The following is a 24,607-nucleotide window of genomic DNA, read 5'->3' as shown; positions in this document are numbered from 1 at the left end:
TTCAAGCCGCCAGCAGGACCCTGTGTTCTCTGAAACCTGAAGAAGAGAGCACTTTTGTGTTAGTCAGTTTTCCGTCATGGTGATGATAAATACCTGAGAGAATCAACTTAAAGGAGGAAAAATTTGTTTTGGCTCACAGTGTTGGAAATTTCAGTCTATAGTTGCTTGGCCCTCTTGCTTTGGGGCTTGTGACAAGACAGAATATTAAGGCAAGAGCATATAGAGAGAGGAAACCTGTTTACCTGTGGCAGCCAGGAAGCAAAGAGAGAGGAAGGGATCAGAGGTCCCAATAACCTAACTTTCTCCCATCAGGATGTACCTCTTAAGAATCCCACCATCTCCTAACAGTGCCACAGGCTGGTGACCAGGCCTTTAACACATGAGACTCTGGTGGGTGGGGGGACACTTAAGATCCAAACCATAACAACTTCCTTGCCCCTTTCTAGCTTCTGCTGCTCTGCTGACAGTCTCCAGCATTCTTTGGCTTGTAGAACACCAGTCTCTGCCTTCAGTAGCCCAGGAACGTCTCCCTGGGTGTCTCTGTTTTCTCACCTTATAACGACACCATTCACATTGGAAAGGGGTTAACTAGTCCCATTTTGCAAACACCCCATTCCAAATGAGGTCACATTCTAAGTTGCTGAGGACTAGGACATCATTATCTCTCTCTCTCTTTTTTTTTTTTTTTGGTTGGGGGAGGGATACATACCATTCAACCTATTACATGAGGTAGTCAAGGAGAGTTTAATGAGGGACCTCGTTACAGAGGTGTGGTTAGAGTTAAGAGAACCCAAGGAAGGATGATGAGACACCCAGGGCTAACGACAGCAGGCGCCATTAACACCTAGACCTGAAGGGACAAAAGGAGGGGGCCATTCCCAAGGGGACACCTGCCCAACCCCTGCCTGATGAGACCCAGGTTTCAGCCAACTAGAGCACCCTGGCAGGGAGAAAGCTGGGGGCCTGAGTACTCCACCTCATTCTCTTCCTGCCAGCCCCTCCCCAGCGTCTGAGCTGGGTCTGTAGCCAAGAGATGGAGCAGTGCCAGGATCTGGAGGGGCAAAGAGAGGCTGCCCCCTGCAGTGTGTCTTTATTTGTTTGTTCTTGCAGCCACATCTTGGGGAGCCCCTGAGCCTCCAAGCAATGTGCTCTCCATAAGAATTCTGGTCTTTACAGGGTAGGACCCAAAGGCCAAAAGTAGTTGCTGGGGAATGTGATTTTTTTTTTTCTGTTTCATTAGCTTTCTTATTTAGTTCAATTTTGTAGATATTGGGGGGAAAAACCCCGAAAAACATCTCTATCTTTCCATCTTTCCCTGTGTGGAGTGTGAAGGCGCCTTAAAGCTCTACAGTGTCTCAGGGTGCCCATTCTGTGGTCTGGAACAGCCAGTGGCTACCAGGTCCTCCTAGAGCCCAGACCTTCTGTGTCTCAGGGACTAACCAGTCTTGGGTGGACCATGTTGTGCCCAGAACACTAGTATCCCATAGCATATGATCTTTCTCAGTTTTCTTATCTGAGAAATGGCTTGGCAGCCCTTGCAATGAATGAATTAAAGGTTCATGTGAAGACCAGATGGGATGCTGAAAGGCAATGTTCATTGGAGATTGTGACTATAACCTTGGCTCATGACCACTATGCAATGTTTCAGGGGAGACAAGTTACAAAAAGGGTTTGGAACCACAGTGGCATCTGGTGGCCATTATTCATATTGCATGTCTCCCTTGCTCCAACCCCAAACTCTTGCATGGGTCCCTTGAACATTTAAAAAACTTCTCCACTATGTTCCCACGCAAGGGTTGTGGGTTTTTCATTTATGGGGCTGGTGATATATCACATCCTGAAAGGACACAGAGAGGTGTTGACATTTGAAACCAACAGGGAGTATTCAGTTAAGAGGAGAACAAAGTCCGGGACAGGAAACCCAACTGCAGAGACCTGGGGTTATCAGCCAGTCACTCTTAGTAGCTCTATCATAGGTCTCTGACCACCCTCTGCCCCAGGGCACCTTTGGCCAGGGGACAGGAGAATAGTGAGCAGGCCCATATCCACAGGAGGGTCCTTTTTCTACAAGTCTGTTGCTCTAGGGCTTCTTTTGGGGAATCTCAGGTGTCTGTGGTCTTCCTCCACCTCAGAGTCCTCACACTTCCAGGAAGTGACTCTCAGTACCAAAGTGGATGCTTCCGGACTCGGTCCCTTCCCCACCACGCCCCTGTGTCACCCAAAGTTTAGCCTCTCACCCCCACCCTTGGTCTGGAACTCACCTGTGACCAGGCAGAGTCCTGAAAAAAGCAGGTGAGGACCCATATCCTGGGTTTGAGTGATGGCCAAATTCCACCCAGATCCCAGCCCTGGTGAGTCCCAAGGATTGGCTGTCTGTGGCCCCAGATGCAGTCCCATCTGTTCCAGAACTGCTATCCCTACTTTCTGGCTACCAATTAAGTTTCAGCCACTTTTCTACCACAGTCATGCCCTCAAACTCATCCACCTGCCTTCTGTTGGCTCTGTCCTTAGCACTCCTATAGTGCCCGTGTCCAACAATAACAAAACTTCTTAAAAGAAAGTTACCAGACGGGTGCGATGGCACACATCTGTGATCCCTGTTGCTCAGGAGGCTGAGGCAGGAGGATCACGAGTTCAAAGCCAGCTTCAGCAAAAGTGAGGTGCTAAGCAGCTCAGGGAGACACTGTCCCTAAGTAAAATGCAAAATAGGGCTGGGGATGTGGCTCAGTGGTCGGATAACACTGGGTTCATTTCCCTCCCCCCTCAAAAATTTACCTGACTGACTCTCCTAAATTTTGCCCCCACATCTTGCTTTCCTATGGCTGTAGGATTCAACCATCCGCCACATTCTCGAGTTGGATGAACTGCAGGGTGATCACGTGATCCTGGGCATTTTACTTTTTAAATGAAGATTTATATGTGCATCTGTATCCCTGGTATATGTTAATTTTGTAAATGACGCGTTCAGGAAATAAAATTTTGCCCTCTTTCATCTATAAATATTAGACAAATTCGAGCCAGCTTAAAATATTTATGCAAAAAATCCTGCCTTACATTTTCCAACAGCCCGAGAATCATCTACTATATTAAAAAAAAAAAAAAAAACCTAAACTAAAGTGAAGTGTCCACCAGTAATGAAGATGGAGGTTTTAAATGAATTTTGCTGTAAGAATGCAAGAAAAGTCTGCAATGAAGTGCAAACCCAGAGGTTCTGAGCATTCACTCCACAATATTAGAAAAACAGAGAGTCTAAAAATCTGGCTCAGCTGGACCACCCTTGAGGCCAATGAGCTCAGGCCCTGGGGGGAAGATGTCCAACGGCCGTCTATCATAGCTCTGCTACACTGCCAATGAGGGAGACTATTCATAACATCAGTTCAACTTCATATTAATTCATAACTATACATTAATATGCAATAATATATCCATGATTGATATTAGTGTGTTACTACACACTGTTAACCTATTTGCCATATTATTTACCTAGTATATTCATTATAAATATTAATATCATTGATAATAATAATGAATACACAATAATTACACTATATAATACTTAGATACTATCTGTTGAGTTAAAATTAATCTCAATTAAAATTAAAAATTCAGTTTTTCATGTGATAGCGCATGTGCCTGGCAGCTGCCATGTTGGACGATACAAACTATACTTCCATCCTTACAGAAAGTCCCACTGGGCTGTTCTATCTAAAGGTTGCTGAGTCGAGGCTGATGTGAGCAGGTCACCCTTGCACGCAACGGAGGTGGTTTTTCCAGTGGGCCTCTGAGCAGGCCCATGGCCACAGTGTGTGTGTATAATGTGGGTGTTGGACGCATTGTGGCTCCTGTTATTACCCTCCAGAGCAGGGAAGGTTCTGGAAGTGTGTCTTGCGAATCAGTGTAAGACACCCAGAGGCCTTGCAGCTTCTGGGCAGGCTCTGAGCCACCCTCAACCTGTTCAGCCATGGTGAGTGCCTCCTACAGGGAGGCCTCAGCAGGTCAGGGCGCAGGGCTTGTGAGGGACAGGGCTAGGGAGAGGACACACCAGCTGGCACCTGCCAGGAAAGCCTTTATTCTCATGAGTCACCCCTTGGCTTCTTCCAGTTAACCCTCCTCGGGGACATTGAGCTTCTCCTTCACCCCACAGGCCACCACGGCGAAAAAGAACTCAGGGAAGAAGGTGCGGATGTAGACGGCGGCCTTGGGGATGGGGTTGGCCATGAACACCTCTTGCTTCTTCCGCCTCACGGTGCGCATCACCTCCTCCGCCACCTCCTCCGGGTGCACGCCATAGGCCAACTTCCTGAAAAAGACTGAAGGGCCCCAGGAGGGGCCAGGGTTTGTGGACTGGTGGGGAAGCAAGCTGCCCGGAACCCTCTGCCTGCCCCAAACCCTCTGCCTGCCCCAAACCCTCTGCCTGCCCCAAACCCTCTGCCTGCCCCAAACCCTCTGCCTGCCCCAAACCCTCTGCCTGCCCCAAACCCTCTGCCTGCCCCAAATCTGGGGGAAAGTAGGCCATCCTTGCTTCCAGGTCGACTCTGCCATCTGCTGGCCTCTACCCCTGGTGTCATACTAGCTCCCCGCCCCGCTTGACTCTGTTTCTTCATCTGTGAAGTGGGCCTAGTTCCTCCTTGATACCCTGACTAGGGCAGTTTGAGCAGGAGAAGGGAGGTGCACAGAAGAGTTGAGGAAATAAGAAGAAGCTGGATGAATTAAGGCCTGCCCTTTGTCATTGGGAGGCTGTGTTTGTCTAGGGCCTCCTGGGACCACTTGCTTGGACCTCTGTCTTGGTTCATACTGGTTCTTCAGTGTAGATGTCGAGTTTAGAATATTCTAGAATAATGATTATGTGCATTTATAGGGCACTCACGGTGGGCTGGTGAGATGGAAGGTTTAGGCTCCTCAACAACCTGTATGAGGTAGGTATTATTATCCCTCATTCTGTAAAGGGGAAACTGAGGCACAGAGTCATTAAAGGACTTGCCAGTGTTCAACAGTCTGATCTGAAACACAGGCAAGCTTCCAGTGCAGGTGACCTGGCTTGAAAGTCTTAGCTCCACTCTGTGCTGCCATTTTGGAAAAGGGAACAGGACAGGTTTTGTCTTTTTTTTTATTTTTATTTTTATTTTTTGGTACCAGGGATTGAACCCAGGGGCACTTAACCACTGAGCCACATCCCCAGCCCTTTTTTGTATTTTATTCAGAGATAGGAGCTCACTGAGTTGCTTAGTGCCCTGCTTTTGCTGAGGCTGGCTTTGATCTCATGATCCTTCTGCCTCAGCCTCCTGAGCCACTGGGATTACAGGCAGGTGCCACCACACCTGGCTAGCAGAACAATTCCTAAAGCCCAAATTCTGGTTATTACACATGCAAAACAGGCAGGCTGAGGAACAGGTTGAGTGACTAGGGTCTGTCTGGCCATGGTCTATTGGTTGCAGGTCGGGATTTTCTTTGCCTGGTGCCTTGCTTGTCCTAGAGGTTTGTGACCCAAATCCTGCTGTTAGCTATTTGCCCAGGCTCTACCACCTCCAGACTCATGCTTCAGGAACACCCCCTTGGGCCTCTTGAAACCACAGCATGACCCCCCCTCCCCAATCCCTCCAGCTTTCAGGCCTCCCTCCCCCCCACACACACACATCTCACATTTCAAAATGGAGGATTCCCAGTTTCCTTGCTCTGGATAAACGTGGTATGACCGGATGAAAGTGGGGCTGACAGTGCTGACCACAACATCATATTCCTCCACTTCGGCTCGGAGACAGTCAAAGAAGCCTAGGGCCGCATGTTTGGAGGCTGAATCTGGAAGAGAAACAAGCCAGAAGTGGGGAAGGGCCCCAATCCTGTTTCCTGGTGGGTACACTGGAGGCCAGAGGGCCCACATACACATTCGTGCAAACTCAGAGCTGGAAGTGGCCTTAAAGAGTCCACGCTTTGCTTTATAGATGAGGACAAAGCCCTCTTGAAGAGGTAGAAAGAGGCGGGGTTGGGATTGAATCCTGTTTAGTTATCTGCCTGCTGTGTGCCCTTGGCCAATTTACCTGAGACTCAGTTTTCTTATCTTTAAAAATGACTATGAAATCTCTCTTGACAAGTTATTATGAAGATCAAATGAGCAAACATAAAATACCCAGCATGGATATGACTTCCCATTCCTTCCCAGGACAGCTGATCCCCAAGGTACTTATCCAAGGTTCGGGCCAGCTGGTGACCACGGTAAACCCAGAGGTCAGATCTCCCTCTTACTTCCAGCCCCCACCCCACTACCTTTTTCTTGGAGAAACTGTCCATATCATCCATATCATCTAGCACCAAATTCAGTTCAAGCCATGAAGGCCATGGATTGGGTAAAGAATTGTTCTAGAAATTCCAAATGGTGCATATTCCCCAAACGATGGGAAGTTAGAGCCACCTCTTCAGTACATGGGCCCCATCTGCAGACAGAGAGAGGCAGTAGGTAGATGTATTATGGTCCCTCCCCTATGCTCAGATACCTACAACCAGATCCCTTACTCCTTCCCTTGTTCTCCAGCCTGAGAGGCCAGGCTGTTCTGGGAAAACCATCCAACCCCCTCACTATGCAGGGCTTGGGGTGCAGGGCTGGGGCTCTGGTTCCTCACCCATAAAATGAGGCTCACCAAGAAAGAGTTGCCTTAAGCATTGAACATCTGTGAGCTGCATCATGTGTGAGCTGTGTCACACAGAGCCTGGCTCGTGGAAACCCTTGGATAAGTGGTCCATTTTTGCATGACCACTTTAAATTTCCAGAAGGTTCAAAATTAAAAAAACGTGAGCTTTGAGTACAGAGAAGCAGCCCAGGAGTCGAGGTGAGTGAGAGAGTGCAGTCTGTGCTGCAGGTGCTCTCACCCCTCAGCTCCTGCCAGCTGTTGCCAGATTGTTCAGAAGCTGAAATCCTGACATTTATTGAAATGTCCCCAAATTTGCATAACTAAATATTAAATAACAAAAAGAAATTGCCACTGTGCTGGCTGAATCAAACCCAGATGGGCACCTGCCTCTGCTTGCACCTCTTCCCCCCAGGTTGCCCCTTCCTGGTGTGTACAGTGAACCTGCACCCATCATTTCATGTGAGTCTCTGCACCTGTGTGAGACTCTCCGTCTCATTATTTGAAGACATTCGGCCCTCTGTATCCATGGGTTTCCCAGCTGTAGATAAAAAATATTCAGAAAAAAATTGCATCTGAGCTGAATAGGTACAGACTCTTTTTTGGTCACTAGTCCATAAGCAATACCATCTAGTAACTATTTACATAGAACGAACTTACTCTTTGGTATTGTAAGTAATCTAGAGATGATTTAAAGTACACGAGGCTGTGTGTAGGTTGTATGCAACTTCTATATGATTTTTAAGGGACTTGAGCATCCATGGATTTTGGCATCTCTAGGGGTAATGAGGGATGACTTTGTATGGATCAAAGAGGGGCAGAGGAACTATTATGCCCACTTTGTGAATTATGAAGAATGAAAAGACAAGAGATTGTGTGAGTGAATGGCACCAGATTGCACAGGTAAAGATGGGCCAGTATGGACTTAATAAATCCATTCTTTTGTTCAAGACACCCAGTCTGTGGTATTTGGTTATAGTAGCCCTAGCAACTCATGCAGGGGACCTGCACAATTTTCTTTTCTTCTTTCCTCTCTCCCTTTGTCCATTAGATGCTCAGTGAGCTCCTATTTTGCACATGGTACCATGGGCCACTAAAGACAAAGAAATGGCCTGTTCCCTGCCCTCCCAGAGCCTACCTTACCGGAGGTGGGAATGTCTCTGGAATTTCCCCAACAGATCCCATGAACATCTACTTGGAAATCTCTCTTTTCTTTGAACATCTTAACTTTAGGGCTGCCCCTCCCCTATAATTCTGCCATTTTTTTCTTCCTCAGAATGTCTCCATCTCTAACCTATTTTGTGATGTGCACCCAACCTTCTTTTCTGTCCTTTAGGGGCATCCTCATGGAAGAAAGGGCTTTGTGCTGGGACTTTGCATCCAAGTAGGAGCACGACCTTCATCTGTCTTTGTTGTGTTCAGCCAGCACATGTCCTGCCCATCTGTGAAGCTGAGCTTCAGGAAGAGAGGAACCCTATTTCTTATATCCCATCATCTCCCATAGGGATCTGCATGCTGTAGATACTTGGGAAAAAAAAGGAAATGAATGGATAAAAGAAAACTTCGTAGACACCATCTCATCTCTGATGAGATATTCTTTGTTCCATGGAATCAGACATATGCCTGGTCTTAGACATAACAGTGCTTGTCTTATCACATAAGAAGTACAACACGAGGCACGCCATTTTTGTCTTAGCAACTTACAAGCTGTGCGGAATGGGATCCCAAACTTCCCTTGGATGTTATTCACTAACACAATTTGACCTGTCCTCCGGGAGATCATGTTGGGAAGCAGGACTGGAAAACACAACGAGTCAGAGTTAGAAATCTGAGTGGGGTCAGGCAGTCTCTTTCCCTACCCCCTCCATCACACATGACACCACTACCTCAGTGGCAGTTAGACTGCATCAGGACAGGGATGGAATGGACCCCCCACAATCATCGAGCTAGTGTTTTCGAAGAGAGGGCCAGCTTAGCTGGTGTATGGCTGGATGATTTTAAATGACCAACCAATATGCATTAATTAAGTGACACCAACTTAGTAATAATAGGAAAGACCTTTTCTTTTTTAATTCTTCTATTGTCTCAAGAAAAAAAAAATCCCTTGTTGGTTCTAGTATGTCTTTAGTGCCTGTCTTGCAAATGCTAACAAATCTTTTAGCAAAGAGAAAGACTGAACATCTTCCAGGCTGTATTGGAAGGTCTTATTGCAATGTAGTTTTCAGTGTGCTTTCTATTCATTGAGAGTGAAGAGGGGTTTATGTGTGTGTTGGTATGATAAATATGTCTTCCTAATGTGGATTCGACTTTAAAATGAGGAAAAGTGGAGAAAGATATTAAGTAAATTAATGATACAGGTGAATGGGGCTGGGGCACCAGATGAAAGATGGTGCTTGAAGACTCGACTTTCAGGACGGTCAATTGAATTTATCCCCTTTGTGTTAGAGATGAGCAGGGGCTAGTGACCAGACGCAGGTCCCTTAGCATGTGAGAAGCCCAACCAGGAGGATAAGCCAGTTCTATCTGTTCCAGCTGCACTTTTTGTTCCTAATTTTCCTGCCATAAAGCAGTCCCCATAGAGGGTTGATGGAATGACACACCACTGTTGGTGTGTCCTCAGGGGCTGGGCTGGAGGAAATGGTTATCTCTGGGGTACCTTACTAGAAGCTCTGGAGAGTCCTCTTTCTGCCTCAACTGCTTCTTTTCCCTTCTCTGTCTTAGAATCCCCTCACAGGAGGCTCTCAGCCTGGGATGTGGCTCTCAGGAAGGTGACTCTGAGGTCGTGCCTTCTCCACCCCTGCACAGCACCTTGCTCCCTAAGTGGGGAGGCATTCTTTGGGTTTATCCTCTCCCCTGAGCTGCTGATTTGATAAACATTTCTTCCTTTCTTTCTTTGGGGTATTGTTGTTTGTTTTATTTGCAGTTATTTCATGATGTTAAAATTTCATAAATGGTTGCTCTTAGATTGAGGGCCCTTCCTTCCATCCTTCCTTCCTTCCTTCCCTTCCTCCCTCCTTCGTTCGTTCGTTCGTTCGTTCGTTCCTTCCTTCCTTCCTTCCTTCCTGGCTTCAACTTGTGCTTCTAGCTCATGGTGATCTCCATCCCTAACCTTCTGGGCTTCACACCTGCTTTGGAGCTCAGTGGTGAGCCTCCAGCTCACCCTTTATGGGATGCATCTTCTTTTTGCCTTCTCTGTTTCTATGAAGGGGTTGAAAGAATACCGGGTCTCTCGTAATTGGGGGATGAACCCTTTCTCTAATTCATTTCTGAAGACAGAACCTTTGACCAAGTGTCCTGGTTAGAAGCAGCTCAACTAACAGGATGGTGTAGCAAAATACAGGCAAAAGATGAAGACAGGGGTGCAGAGATGTTGAATCTTAGGGGAGCCATGGGTGTGAGTATAGGGAGAGGGTGTAAGGGGCAGAACTTGGGTGAGCAGAAGGGTTTCATAAGAGGGAGGTTGGAATATACCAGAAAGACACTTCCAGGAGCCCCTTTCTGTCATCAACGTATACTAAAAACTAAATTTTAAAAATGTTGTTAAGTACGGGAGTTTTCTATTATGGGTTGGGGAATTCTGTCCAGAATCTCATGACTGTCTGCCTACCAAACAGAGCCCTCCCTCGCATCCTGTGGCCCCGAAACCCACAGGGAAACTCACGAGACCTTTGGTCAGGGTGATGGGCCCAAAGTAATTGGCATCCATGATCTTTTTGTCGAGCTCCAGAGAGATCTTATCAACAGGCCCCTTCACCTTCACACTGGCATTGTTGATGAGAATGTCCACGCAGCCATAGCAATCCAGGACTTCCTTTGCTACATCCTGGACACAGCTGATGTCTGCGAGATCCAACAGGACCAGCTTCGGGGTGAATGTCTGCTGAACCAATGAGAGATGTGTGGGATCAGGGCTCCCAATCTAAGAGCAGCCATTTTTGAAATTTAAACATCATGGAATAACTGCAAATAAAACAAACAACAACATCCCCAACAAAGAAAAAAGCCAAAAGAAGAAGAAGTTGAAATGACTCTGGAATGAACGAGAAGGATGAAGAATTCATTCTGGGGACCAAGGCAACAACAACTTCAGATTTTTAAAAAACTATTTTTAAAATTTAGTTGTTTTTTTTTTCTGCTTCACAGAGGTATTTTCAATACATTTAATTCCCTCTACATATTTATTTTTTTTTAAATTTTTATTGTTGGTTGTTCAAAACATTACATAGTTCTTGATATATCATATTTCACACTTTGATTCAAGTGGGTTATGAACTCCCATTTTTACCCCGTATACAGATTGCAGAATCACATCAGTTACACATCCATTGATTTACATATTGCCATACTAGTGTCTGTTGTATTCTGCTGCCTTTCCTATCCTCTACTATCCCCCCTCCCCTCCCCTCCCCTCCCCACTTCTCTCTCTACCCCCTCTACTGTCATTCATTTCTCCCCCTTGTATTACTTTCCCCTCACTTCCTCTTGTATGTAATTTTGTATAACCCTGAGGGTCTCCTTCCATTTCCATGCAATTTCCCTTCTCTCTCCCTTTCCCTCCCACCTCTCATCCCAGTTTAATGTTAATCTTCTTCTCATGCTCTTCGTCCCTACTCTGTTCTTAGTTACTCTCCTTATATCAAAGAAGACATTTGGCATTTGTTTTTTAGGGATTGGCTAGCTTCACTTAGCATAATTTGCTCTAATGCCATCCATTTCCCTGCAAATTCTATGATTTTGTCATTTTTTAATGCAGAGTAATACTCCATTGTGTATAAATGCCACATTTTTTTTATCCATTCGTCTATTGAAGGGCATCTAGGTTGGTTCCACAGTCTTGCTATTGTGAATTGTGCTGCTATGAACATCGATGTAGCAGTGTCCCTGTAGCATGCTCTTTTTAGATCTTTAGGGAATAGACTGAGAAGGGGAATAGCTGGGTCAAATGGTGGTTCCATTCCCAGCTTTCCAAGAAATCTCCATATTGCTTTCCAAATTGGCTGCACCAATTTGCAGTCCCACCAGCAATGTACAAGTGTACCCTTTTCCCCACATCCTCACCAGCACTTGTTGTTGTTTGACTTCATAATGGCTGCCAATCTTACTGGAGTGAGATGGTATCTTAGGGTGGTTTTGATTTGCATTTCTCTGACTGCTAGAGATGGTGAGCATTTTTTCATGTACTTGTTGATTGATTGTATGTCCTCCTCTGAGAAGTGTCTGTTCAGGTCCTTGGCCCATTTGTTGATTGGGTTATTTGTTATCTTATTGTCTAATTTTTTGAGTTCTTTGTATACTCTGGATATTAGGGCTCTATCTGAAGTGTGAGGAGTAAAGATTTGTTCCCAGGATGTAGGCTCCCTATTTACCTCTCTTATTGTTTCTTTTGCTGAGAAAAAACTTAGTTTTAAGTAACACAACATCTTTATTTTATTTTTAGGTGGTGCTGAGGATCGAACCCAGTGCCCCACGCATGCTAGGGGAGAACACTCTACCACTGAGCCACCACTCTAGCCCCAATAACTCCAAATCTTAAAATGCAATAGGAAGTCTGAATTTTTGGCCAAGTTTCCAAAACTGATAAATCCAAATACTCATATACTCAATTCTCGTCCTTGACATTGGTCCTTTTTGGAGCGCTAGCAAGGTTCCAAGGTAACATCATTACTTTTAACATTTCTTTTTTTTTTAAATATTTTTTAGTTGCCAATGGATTTTTAACTTTATTTGTATGTGGTGCTGAGGATCGAACCCAGGGCCTCACACATGTTAGGCAAGCGCTCTACCATTGAGCCACAACCCCAGCCCCTACTTTTAACATTTCTGAACTCCTTTTTGGAAAGTACTTTCCAAACTGGCTTACAAGATTCAGAAAATCCATCACAGTACTCTGGAGCTACATTTGGTTCGGACCTAAATCATATACTCAACATAGTATCTTGGGAGCACCCACTATGTGCCAGGTACCGTGTTTAGCTCTAGATACTTGTAGTCATTAAGACTCTATTAGCCCAGGAGTGAAGGGTAGATGGGAAAATTGGTGGCACTGTGTGGTTGATACAATCCTAGTGTAGGACAGACACTAGTTCTGAGATATGGCTTTCAAGAGAAAAGACCACTGTGTGGTCACATTTGTGTGGGAAATTCCCTAGACTCTTCTCCAAGTTCTTTTTGGAGACTCGCAATGTGCACTAGCATATCAAAGGCTCTGAGAGGTCCTGCAATCAAGAAAGCAGAGGATCCTGGTTTAACTCAACATTGCCCACACAACTGACTGCAGAACCTTGTAATCTAGTAAAATCCCAAGAAACACTTTGGAGAATTCCATGTTGCCCTATTTGATCCATCTCCTCAAATACCAGATTTAGCTGGGGCTGGGGCTGTAGCTAAGTGGTAGAGCACTTGCCTCGCAGGTGTGAGACCCTGGGTTTGATCCTCAGCAACACATAAAAATAAATAAGTAAATAAATAAGGATATTATACCCACCTACAACTTAAAAAAATTAAGAAATACCAGATTTAGCTCTAAATTACTTTTGGTTGTATGTATGTATGTATGTATGTATGTATTTATTTATTTTACTTTTGGCTGTTGACAAGTGTCAAATCTAACCTCAAGGGTACAGATTAAAAAACAACCCAAGAATCTCAAGGAGAGCCTCAAGTGCAAGTTCTTAAACAGTGCTCCCGAAATGCTGGGAAAACTGAAGCTGCACTGAGATAAATATTCACTTCCTGGGTGACATCTTGGGAGGGGACTTCATGTCCCTGATTTCTTTGAAGGGATGTCATTTGAGAATTTGTTATCCTTGTTTGTTTTAAAACCAGCCCTGTCTATAATCAGCGCAGACCTTGGACATTCCTTGTATTCTAGATTCTTTTGGGGTGTAACTTATACAGACTCCGGATGAGAGTCAGGCTAAATTTTTGGCATGGTGAGTAATCAAAGCGAGTCACCCCTTATGCCTATGTCAAGATCAGGGGGACCATTGCCTCCCATTTGCCCAAAGCAATCACCAATTTATTCCACTTGGCCCAAGAGCCCTACCTCAATAATCACTGGAGGCTACAATAATCACTGGAATTCTAGAAATGGTTGGGTCACCTAGAAGTGACCTGAGCCAATTGCTGAAGGCCTTACCTTTCTGGGGTCAGCCACACTGGTCAAAGCATCATATAGGTTTTCTAGTCTCTCCCAATTCTTTCCACACAGCACCAGTCTTGCCCCACCTGTATGGAACACCCGGGCACACTCTATGGAGAAAAACAGAAGTAGGATAGTTACAATGAATTCAAGCAGTCAAATAATTCAAAAGGGCTGGGGATATAGCTCAGTTGGTAGAGTGCTTGCCGCAAATGCACAAGGCTCTGGGTTCGATCCCTAGCATCACCAAAAAAAAAAAAAAAAAAAAAATTCAAAAGTCTTAGCACCATGAGGTCATTTCATTCAGATATTTCTCTAGGCTAAAATTTCTTTTCTTTTCCTTCTCTTTATTTATTTATTTATTTTCTTGGGGGTGCATGTATTGGGGATTGAATTCTTATCCCTGCACATGCTAAGCACATGCTTTACCACTGAGCTACACCCCAGATTTTTTTTTAGGCCTTTTGAACCTCAGCTTAGTTGCTTCCTGTGAAGAGAAACTCACAGTAGGTGAGTTTGCTGGATGATTCTAATGACTGAAAATTCTTTCTCATATTGAACACACTCCTACAGAGAACCTCAAAGATACCTAAAATCTTGAGAACAGCCACCATGCTTGTCCAGATCCAATGCCCCCCGTTCTCTACATTTTCTCTGTGGATAGATACCTCAGCTAGGGCTCTTTTTGTAAAAACATGAATCTGCTTTCTGTCTAATTAATTTTATTCTGGACTAATTCCCGATTGACCCAACATAGCACTCTCTAAACTGGGCAACAATTGTAGACACACAGTATTCTTAGGTATCAGAATCCTGATACTTAAAAATAACAGTGGTTCACCTAATTTTGACAATTGGATTGTTCTAGGAACTGTTGAAAAAGATTCGCATATATTTGCTCATTTAATTCTCATCAAAACCTTAGGAGGTTGTATCTCAGATTGGGTCCCTAGACGTAGACTGTTAGACAAGGAATCATGTGGCCAGGATTTGAGGGAATACTATAAAACCTATCTGGGAGTGAGGACACAGAGCAGATACCAGCCAACACTATGGTCTGCGGCAAAGTCTGGCCTTGGCTTGATTCAAGGAAGTTTCCAGAGTCTAACCCTATCCAGCACAGTCCTAGCTGAGGAAAGAGGACCAGCTTTTGCACACTTGGTATCAGCCAGTTGATGACTGTGGCTGTCCCCTCCGAGGCTGCAGAACTCCTGGGCAAGGTAAGGTTCACTGGCAGAGGATAAGTCTCTGGGAAAGAAAGCATCTGTGAGCCATTAACAGCCAACACCTGGGGACAGGACGCACAGCACCAAAGAATGAATGAACTGGCCAAGCACAGGGATTGGTGGGAGGCACCCGCAACACCTCCTCCAGGATGGTATCCAGTATTGTCCCCAGGCTGCCCAGGCACACTGAAGGACGCCTGGCAAACTGGGTGTCCACTGGAGCCAGGTATCTGGGTGCAGTGGCTCAAAGTGATTTTGTAATTGTGTGATTTTTTTTTCTCCTACAGGGCAGCAGGTTGATGCAGATGGAGAGGGGGACACATGCTGGGGTTCTATATGCGGGCTTTGTGGTCAGGGGAGTTGAGGTGTTGAAGGGAGAGCAGTTGAGGGGCTGGACCATGAGCCAGGCAGAATCAGGAGTGAAGATTGAGGAGTGAAGGTTGAGGAGTGAAGGTCGAGGGCTCTAGGAATGAGATCTCAGTGAAGTCTGAAAATAGGTGCATTAGGGTTGGGCTGTGGCTCAGTGGTAGGGTGCTGACCTTGCATGCAGAACCCCCGGGGTTCCATCCACAAAAACAGGTGCAATGGAGAGAGCTGGAAAGAGGGGAGCTATGTCTGAAGTCTGAGTTTCACACATCAAGAAGTGACTGCAGCCAGGCTCTGTGGTGCACGCCTGTGATCCCAGCAGCTTAAGAGGCTGAGGCAGGAGGATTGAGAGTTCAAAGCCAGCCTTTAGCAACAGAGAGGTGCTAAGCAACTCAGTGAGACTCTGTCTCTAAATAAAATGCAAAATAGGGCTGGGGATGTGGCTCAGTGGTCCAGTGCCCCTGAGTTCAATCCCTGGTACCACAAATAAATAAATAAATAAGAAGTGACTGCATTAATCATGTCATGTTGAATCGTTAGCACTGCAGAAAATGTATGGCTTCTCCCAATGTGGAGGTTTTATCAAGAAACGGGATGCCCATGATGATTGTGGATGGCAAAATTCAATAAAGATCAGTTCATCTCCATGTTAATTTGATGCAGGAAATCAGGATCCTAACAGGTCTTGAGAAATGACAAAAAGACTCTGAATTTTATTTGAAATACTTTGCACATTTGAATCTGAATGATAAATATGAAGAAAGCAAAGAATATTTTGAAAACATAGTTATTAAAATACAAAAGCCCAGAAATGAAAGCAGAGTGTTAGTAATGCAATGCAAGCATACATAAAAATATTAATGAAAATAGAGCCAGGCATTGATGAGAATTTAATATGTATTTGATAGAGTTAGTGTTTTGAATTAGTGGGAAAAGAATATATTATTTAAAAAGTGGTATTTAGATATCTGTTTGGAGGGAAAACTAAACGCATTATACCAAAATATTCTAAACAGTTAAACATAAAAATAGAATCATAAAAGAACTAGAGGAAAGTAGAGATGGATATATATTCTTGAGTTTGGAAAGGGTTTTTTGAGCATGCACCAAAGAAACAAATCACAACAGAAATGATTTGTAGATTTTTTTTTGGTACCGAGGTTTGAATCCAGGGTTCTTAACCAATGAGTCACATCTCCAGTCCTTTTTTGAATTTTATTTAGAAACAGGGTCTTGCTGAGTTGCTTAGGGCCTTGCTAAATTGCTGAGGCTGTCTTTGAACTTGGGATCCTCTTACCTCCCAAGGCACTGAGATTACAAGCATGTACCACTGCACCTGGCTTGATTTATAGACTTTTACTCTTAAAAATCTTACATCAAAAAAGTATAAAAATAAATAAACAAATATAATGATATTTAAAAAGTATTTTTAAAAAGCATAAAAAAGAAAAATTCAAGTAAAAGCATTTATAACCTGTATAAGCAAATAACTAATTTAATTCACATACAAAGAACTCCTATAAATCAATAAGAAAAAAGATAAAGACTAATAAAGAAATGGACTGAGGAGATAAGGTAAGCAATTCATTTTAAAAGGATCAAGAGTTAATGTACAGAATGTAAGAGTTTATACCAACAATAAAGAGATGCATATTTAAAAACAGCACACATTTTGATTGAACAGATAACCAAGAACAAAATTGATAATAGTTTTGACAAGATTAAAAGGGGCTTTCTCCCCACTTTCAGTTTAGTGAGATATACATTGCTATAGTCTTTTGGAAGAAAAACTTGACGGTAACTTTAGAAGCACTTATTTTAAGCATTTGTTCCAAGGACACGATTCAGAATGTCTGCATGGACATAGTTATAAGATTGTTTATCTCAGGACCACTTATAATAGTAAAGAGTAGGAGGTAATTGCAAATATCCAATATAAAAGGAGATTGGTAAGGTAAATTATAGTATGTGTAGACAGAATATTTTAAACCTTGAAAACTGATTTTGCTGAAATGCATCTACTGACATACAAAGAAGTTCACAATAAACTAAGTTTCAAAAAAAAAAGATTTAAAATCAGCATGTCACATATAATGCTATAACTTGATCATGTCTTTGTGTTTATGTGTATAACAAGATAAGTGATACATATCTATATGTAACAGGATATTAAATTGGAAGTTTAACTAAAGCACTAAGATGAAATAGATGCAAAATTCTAAAGTTAGGTGGTAGTCCAAGATGCAGATTTTCAAAGGAAATAACTGAAACCCTATTTTAGGAAATTCTATTCCCTTTAGCTAAAAACTAGATCATGAAAATGGATCAAAGAAGAGGATTGAGAGAGAGGGGTAGCTTGGGAGGGGGATTTCTCTGGAGAGCGAGTTTCTGCCCATGGACTAGGGTTGGAGATACATTTCTTTCCTGTCACCTCTATCCTAGAGAGAAGGTACTAGAGTGACCCTATGAACAACCTACTAGGAGTTCCCTGCAACTAGAAGCCAGCCTAATGTTTGAGTCACACCTGAGAAATGTAATGGGTAGGAACCAGGAGGCAGAGGCAAGGAAAACTAGGGCTTCTCCTTGGGGAATGGTCTGAAGCACAGAAGAGCTCAGAGTCACAGTGGACCAGAGGTAGGCCATGCTTTGGTTGAGAGCTCTTTTGAAGTCGGCCCAAGAAGACCTCTTAGAAGGGAAGTAGAACTCCAAAAGGAAGCCTCTTCATGGAGTTGACAAACCACAAACCAGGGGCCAAATGGAGAATGTGGAGAAAAAGCGCATATGCCCCACTTCACAGAAATGGGGAAGGATTGCTTCTTTGCAGCACTTGAGGCTGGAACCCAGGGCCTTGCACATAGTAGGCAAGCACTGTACCTTGAGCTACAACTCCAGCCAGACTTAAGTTATAAGCACATGCAAGGTCCATGCAGCTTGGACCCATCTTACAACATGTCAGTTGAGATAAGAGTGTCTTGTGCTCTTCTCTCTCTCCTTCCTGCCCATCTGCCCCTAGGAGGGTCAGAAACAGCAGGAAGCTAGCCTAGTATTGAGAAACTGATGTAACTCCATTTTTGAAAACAGCTTCTACCTCAAGGCCTGTCCAAAGGGAGGGGGCTTGACCCTTGTCATTGGAAAAAACACACAGAGCACTTCTAGGCACATACCCACCCTGCTGTAAATAATGGAGGTATCTGTGGCTCCAGGTGTCCCTGACTCAGTTAGGCTAGGTGAGGACCCATAGCAATGCCCTAGCAACCACCAATCAGCATGAGACAAGGAAAATACCTGGGATGCTAGATGACCTCCCCCCCCCCCCCCCCACAGTAGTCTCGATGTTTGATAACATGTTAGGAAACCGTGTAGGTTAGCACATACACCCCTCACAGATTAAACCAATCAGTTCAAATGAATCCCCCTCTTGTACTAACCAATCACCCCTACCCAACTTGTTCCCGCCAGATAATGTGCTAATCAATGTTAGGAGTTTTTATTTGATTTTCATGTGGTGTGAAATGATTTGCTGTATGATGTTGTGACACCTAGAGTATCCCCCCAAAACCTATAAAATCTCACTGAACAAAGGACCCGGGCTCACTCCTCGGGACCCTGAGTCGGAAACGGTTTTGAGTCCAGGTTCGAGCTTGCAATAAAGACTCTTGTGTGATTGCATCAGATTCAGCTCCTGGAGGTCTATTGGGGTCCCAGGAATCTGGCATAACAGTACTTGCTCTAGCTGTGAGGGTGGGGAGCAGGATGGGGAAAGAAAGTTCAACTTTAAGGAAAATGGACATGTTGATTATACATTGGACTAGGCATCCCAATTTTTGAATCAGTGCTATGCTTTGGGTCCTATGGTGACCAAAGGGTTTTACATAATCTATAGTAACCAGAAAGCCACAGGATGTCTGATGTTTCTTTCTTTCTCCTTTCCCCTTAAACTGCAGAGGAAGGAGTTCCCCCTTTGAATAAATTTGAAAAAGGCTGACACAATTTGTTTCCCTCTTGATGAGTCTCTTTCATTCAAATGATCATATTTAGGAGCATCATAACCGGGGAAGGGGGAGGAAATAGAAGGCATGTCAGTGGGGGTTCTAGGTGTTGTTTGTTTTTTTTAACTTAATCATTTTTTAAAAAAAAAATTTTTATGGCCTAGATGACAACAGAATTCATGAAGACATTTCATTTGGAGGGACATTCGGAGTTTTAGCTGTAATGCTGAGGGGCTATTTATATGTGTTAGCTTTTTGTTGCTGTGACCAAAATACCTGGGGAAAAAAAAAGCGCAACTTAGAAGAGGAGAGATTTATTTTGACTCACAGACCACAGTCGACAGACTCTTTTATGGGAACAGCAAGGGAGAGGGGCACAGCAGAGAAATGCCACTCACTTAGGGCAGACGGGAAGTGGGGAGGGGCCAGGAATAGATACAGTCCCCAAGGCCAAGCTCCCAGGGACCTACTTCCTGGCTCCGCCTGCCTACAGTTACCACCCAGTAATTCATTCAGATTATTCATCCATCACATGGATTCATCAACCTATGAGGTTACAGCGCTCACCATCTGATCATTGCATAAAATCCCCTACAATTTCCACTTCGGAACCTTGCTTCAGTGGAGAGGAGGCTGCCAACATGTGGCGGACGGTCCATTTTCAGAATAGAGTATTTAGCCTTAATTGGGATGTAAGATCCAGATTGCAGCCATTTTCACCACCATCCTTTCCTTTTCCCGCCCCAACTTAAAAAATGAGCCAATCGCGTGCAGGTCACCACCCTACTCCTCTTAGCAGGGCAAAGGGCAGCGCTGAGTTAGGGACCAGAGCAGGCGGACTGGCAGCCCGGGTGCCCTTGCTGGCCAGGTTCTGTAGCTCACCCTCTGGCAGAAGTAAAGTTTGCCTGGCCCACCGGCTCAGAGCAGGTGTTTGACTTCTTGTGGCACCTCGGTCTTTCTAATGGGACATTCTAGATTCAAACCGTTAGCATTATAGCAGCCATGCTGGGTGTCAAGCAGCCACCCTGGTCACATTTTACAAATCGGGACATGAGGTTCCTTGAGTTGATCTGAATTTCCTGGAGTCCCACAGCTCGTAAGTGGCGAGGTCAGGATGTAAAGCCAAGGAATCTGAAGTCGGAAGTCCAAGTTGGAGGTCACTTGTTCTCTCCACACTAGGATGCCTCTTGGCCAGTCCCACCACGGCTGGGAAGGGATACACTGTTCCCCACCCATTTTCTCCCTCCCTGTTAAGCTGGGTACTGGGGGAGGAGAGGACCTGTGGACACGAGCCAGACTAAACCTGCAGCCCTGGCCTCCTTAGGAGAGGCACCTGATGTTCTACGACCTCTCTGCTGACACCTTGCTTTCCCAGGTGGGTCCTAGAGGCTGTAGCCCACTGCAAGCCCAGAGGCACCAGTGTCCCAAATAAATCATTTCTGCTTTGGCCAGGCTCCTGCTGTACCGGGTGTTATTTTTACTCTTTATCAGCTGGGCTCAGCATTTATCTGTGTGAAACACCAGGACACTGGCCAATTCACACAAAGAAATCTCAGATGCCATTGACTATAAGATGCTTCCTCGCTTCAGAGGTCATAGAATGAGAAAAGACAGCTTTCTACAGATTGTAAGATGCCCTGAAAGATACCTGATCTCAGCTTTTTTTTTTCTTTTTTGGTACTGGGGATTGAACCCAGGGGTGCTGTATTATTGAGCTCCATCCTCAGCCCTTTTTATTTTTTTTTAAATTTTGAGACAGGCTCTCAAGTTCTCACTAAGTTCTCCAGGCTGGTCTTGAACTTTCGATCCTCCTGCCTCAGCCTCCCCAGGTGCTGGGATGACCAGCATGGATCACTGCACCTAGTGTGATTTCAGCAATGTTTAAAGAGGGAACATTGTGCATTTTAGAAGTGATAAAAAGCATGGGCAGGGGAGATATTTGGTTGGTACATTTCAAGTGGTTAAAGTATTTTGATTGTCACTCTTGCCACAGACATGCCAGGTGTAGGATGGCATGATGTCTGACTTGTCTGAATTGTGGGGAGTTGGGATGAGGGTTGGATGTCCTAACTTTGATCTGTTGGTTTGACTTTCCTAGTGTACCACCGGTGCTTCCTGGGGGGTTCTCTCGGGTTCCATGGATCCAGAGTGTGCTGTGGGCTGCACAGAACCCACTTCATCCTCTCCCTGTCTCTCTCGCTTCCTCCTTTCCTAGGGCTTGAGAAATGGAGCAGTTGGAACCTGGAATCAGTGGCATACTGAGGCCAGGCATTTGTTTAAGGTCACACACACCCAGCTTCTCAAGTTACTTCTAAATACTTGGACCTTATTTCTTTCTGCTTTGCATTTCTTTCCAGGGTGGGTCAAAGAGATGCAGTAAGAAAGAATACTGACAGCAGTCGGGACAGAATAGGTCACATTCCACCCCTCTCATGCCATTTTGCTCCTGAATGTATTTCCTAGGGTCCTAACCAAATGAGATTTTAAAAACAATTAAAACAAATGCCCAGCTCTCAGCAATAGGGAGACTAGCAGTGCTATCTAGTAAGCAAATGAGCAAGGACATAGAAGAACTGAGTAGTCTCCTCAAACACCAAGCTCTCAGGAACCTATACCACTATGGACCATATATCCAGGCCCATAAAGCATGCATCAACAATTCAAAAGAATTGAAATCACACAGAGGATATTCTTGGACCATATTGGAAACCAATAAAGCAAACATACAAGAACATGCTTATCTAAATGAGTGACTAAATGAGTGACCTCCCTGGTCTCTGTTAGAGGCCATTCATCACATAAACACATGCTGAGAATTTACTGGATGCCAAGTATGGAGTTAGGTGCTAGGGATACCAGGGTGAACAAAAGTCAGGCTCCACCATCAGGAAGCTTTATCTAGGGAACCAACTCAAGAGACACACAGTCAGGGCTCAGCCCAAGGAGTAAGCTAAAGATGGTGTGGGGAAACAAAGGATCCCAGGATCTAAGAGGGCAGTTCCTCAGGGGCCAACAGCAAGGGGCAATTGGCAGGAGGGCGCCAGGATGGAGGGGTGCGTTGGCAGGCGGGCCAGATTCTAGACAGACATCTTCTATTTGGAGAGCGATATTTCCCAAAGTCTTTGACTTTGAACGGCTCCAATTTTTCAGGGTAAAACTGTCACCTGATGTCTCATCTGATAGGCAAATGTGTGCTCGGTTGGAATTTGTGTCCTGCTCCCTTCTGAGTTCTCATTCTAATGGGGCAGGATATCCTCTTTGGGAATTGCTTCATGAATGGGCCATCTAGAGACCCAAGTCTAAGTGCCTCATGCACTGTTCTATCCTGACGTGGTTGACCCAAGTGGATCACTCACTGAAATCTAATCCATTCTCAAAGCATGCAGATGGACTGCCATTGGGGTGCCCACAAGAACAAGCAGAAGGCACCGAGGGAATTCTCAGAGAGGCGGTTACAAGTGTTCTCATGATGGTGGCACCATGGGAGGAAGTGCCCAACCCCCCAGTAGAGACTCTCTGGAAGGAATTAATTCTCAGAACACAGGGGACCAACAGTCACTTGTTGAGTGACTGATGGATGCTTGGCTCTGTGGGTTCCATGCTTGATTAACAAAAACAATAGCAGAAATCACCCCTACCTGATATAACAGATGGGGTCAGAATCTTGCAAAACCAAAGGACATTCAGAACCCCTCAGGTCACAGATGCCACCAGCAGAAGAGCCCCCGGGACTATATAATTCAGGAGTTGCAAATGTAAATGCCTTCAAGACTGGGTGGTGAGGTGGTTGGAAGAATCAGGCCAAGAATGATACAATAGGGAGTGGTGGGGAGTGTGGCACGGGGAAATGGGCCTGCTCTGCCTAAATTTGTGCATCAGCATCATTATTATAAATAATGAGAAGCTCCCATGATAGCCCCAGGTGCTTTTCTAAGTGCTACCCGTGTGTGAATTCATTGATTCCTCACAAAGACAGTATGGGGTAGAGACTGCTGGCTCCATTACTTCACAGATGAGAAATTGAAGGTAGAGAAGTGAAATTGTGATGGCAAAACCAGAGCTGGTTGTGAAATTAAATTATAAAAAATGTCATGGTAAGAAATCAGCGCCTGGGGAAAGGGTTGGTTCCTTTCTCCAGGAAGTGGAGGCTTCTGGGTCCAAGGCCAGAGATTTCTCTAAGGCCTTCCCTGTAAGAGAAGCCAGTTCTTCCCCTTATCACACTCAGCTTCCGAAAACATGCTTCCCCGCTAGAAACCCCGTGCACAACTGTCCATCCGGTAGAATAGAAAATCTATGACACTAGAGAGCCTATAAAGATTGTGAGAAACTGTGGATCGGATCGGGGCCCTTGTTTTCCTCTGGGCCCACCCATGTAAAGTTTGGAGTTCTCCTCTCTGAGTGCTGCCTGCTGCATCTCGGCCAGTCTGTTTCCCGCAACAAAATGTCCAAGTGCTGGAACCAAGCATTAAACCCAGTACCCTTGTCTGGGTTCAAAATCCAGATGCAACCCCCCCCCCCCACTAAGGGCCTTGCATTTCAAAATTTCTGGAAACTCCTTGAAAGCAATATCAATAGCATCCATAGATCGGTTTTAGCCCTCGGGCTGTGCGATCATAACCTGATGAGTTCCAATCCGCTCATTTATCAGGCAAGGAAATTGTGGCCTCTCAGGGAGCAAAAAACTTGCTGGTTCGTGAAAGATGCAAGGCGAGAACACAGAATTGACCCCTCCCCTCCTGGCAGGCTAGAGATGAGCACACCAGGGAGTGAAGCCCAGTTACCTTTGCCCAGTCCTGAGATGGCATCGGTGATCACCACCACTTTGTTCTGCACCGCTGACTTTGACCACAGCCTGGACACCTCCTGATAAATGAAGAGGAGGCCGCTGATTCCCAGGAGCAGCAGGGGCAACATCAGCATGGCCATGACCCCCATCTTGCTCTGGGGGAAAACAGGGTCAGAGAAGGATTGGCTTTGCAGAGAAACTGATTGTGATGCCCAGGTCTGCAGGGGACAGTCACTCCAATCCCAGAGCCTCTTCTCCTGGAAACTCAGCTCTGTGCAATCTCCCGGGAAGTGACCACCCGGTGAGCATGCTCAACCCCAAAATGTCCAAGAAATAGGGAATTACTCACGGTGTCTCTGAAAGCAAGCTGGATCCAGGGCGCCTGCCCTCCCCAAAGGTTAATGACAAATTTAATTAAAACGGGTCTGCATGTTGGGAAGGAAATCCATGGGTGAAGGCCACTTGCTTGGGCCCTAATG

General features: G+C 45.0%; 1 protein-coding gene across 2 annotated transcripts; it reads right to left on the bottom strand.

Moving 5' to 3' along the window:
- Window positions 1–4,083: 4,083 nt before the first annotated feature.
- Dhrs7c (dehydrogenase/reductase 7C) lies at window positions 4,084–24,277 on the bottom strand. Of its 2 annotated transcripts, none has more exons than XM_027946957.3 (6): window positions 24,124–24,277; window positions 13,759–13,871; window positions 10,287–10,500; window positions 8,325–8,417; window positions 5,641–5,796; window positions 4,084–4,310 (listed from the first exon to the last, which is right to left on the bottom strand). In XM_027946957.3, the coding sequence occupies exons 1-6, from the start codon at window positions 24,275–24,277 to the stop codon at window positions 4,102–4,104; spliced, it is 939 nt and encodes a 312-aa protein (XP_027802758.1). In that variant the 3' UTR covers window positions 4,084–4,101. The 2 variants fall into 2 exon arrangements, with proteins under 2 accessions (XP_027802758.1, XP_027802759.1); XM_027946958.2 differs by having other exon boundaries at window positions 10,287–10,497.
- Window positions 24,278–24,607: the final 330 nt, after the last annotated feature.

The sequence above is a fragment of the Marmota flaviventris genome, chromosome 17 (genome assembly GCF_047511675.1).
Source record: "Marmota flaviventris isolate mMarFla1 chromosome 17, mMarFla1.hap1, whole genome shotgun sequence".
NCBI classification, from domain to species: Eukaryota; Metazoa; Chordata; class Mammalia; order Rodentia; family Sciuridae; genus Marmota; species Marmota flaviventris.
This window is presented reverse-complemented; position numbering and strand designations above follow the sequence as displayed.

Bases quoted from the DNA above. Each gene is read 5' to 3' on its own strand.
- Dhrs7c (XM_027946957.3), bottom strand. From the start codon at position 24,277: ATGGGGGTCATGGCCATGCTGATGTTGCCCCTGCTGCTCCTGGGAATC. The intron at 8,418-10,286 runs GTCTCGTGAGTT...TGTGTTTTCCAG, and splicing joins GCCCATCACCCTGACCAAAG to TCCTGCTTCCCAACATGATC. The intron at 4,311-5,640 runs GTGAGATGTGTG...GGGGCCCTTCAG, and splicing joins GGAATCCTCCATTTTGAAAT to TCTTTTTCAGGAAGTTGGCC.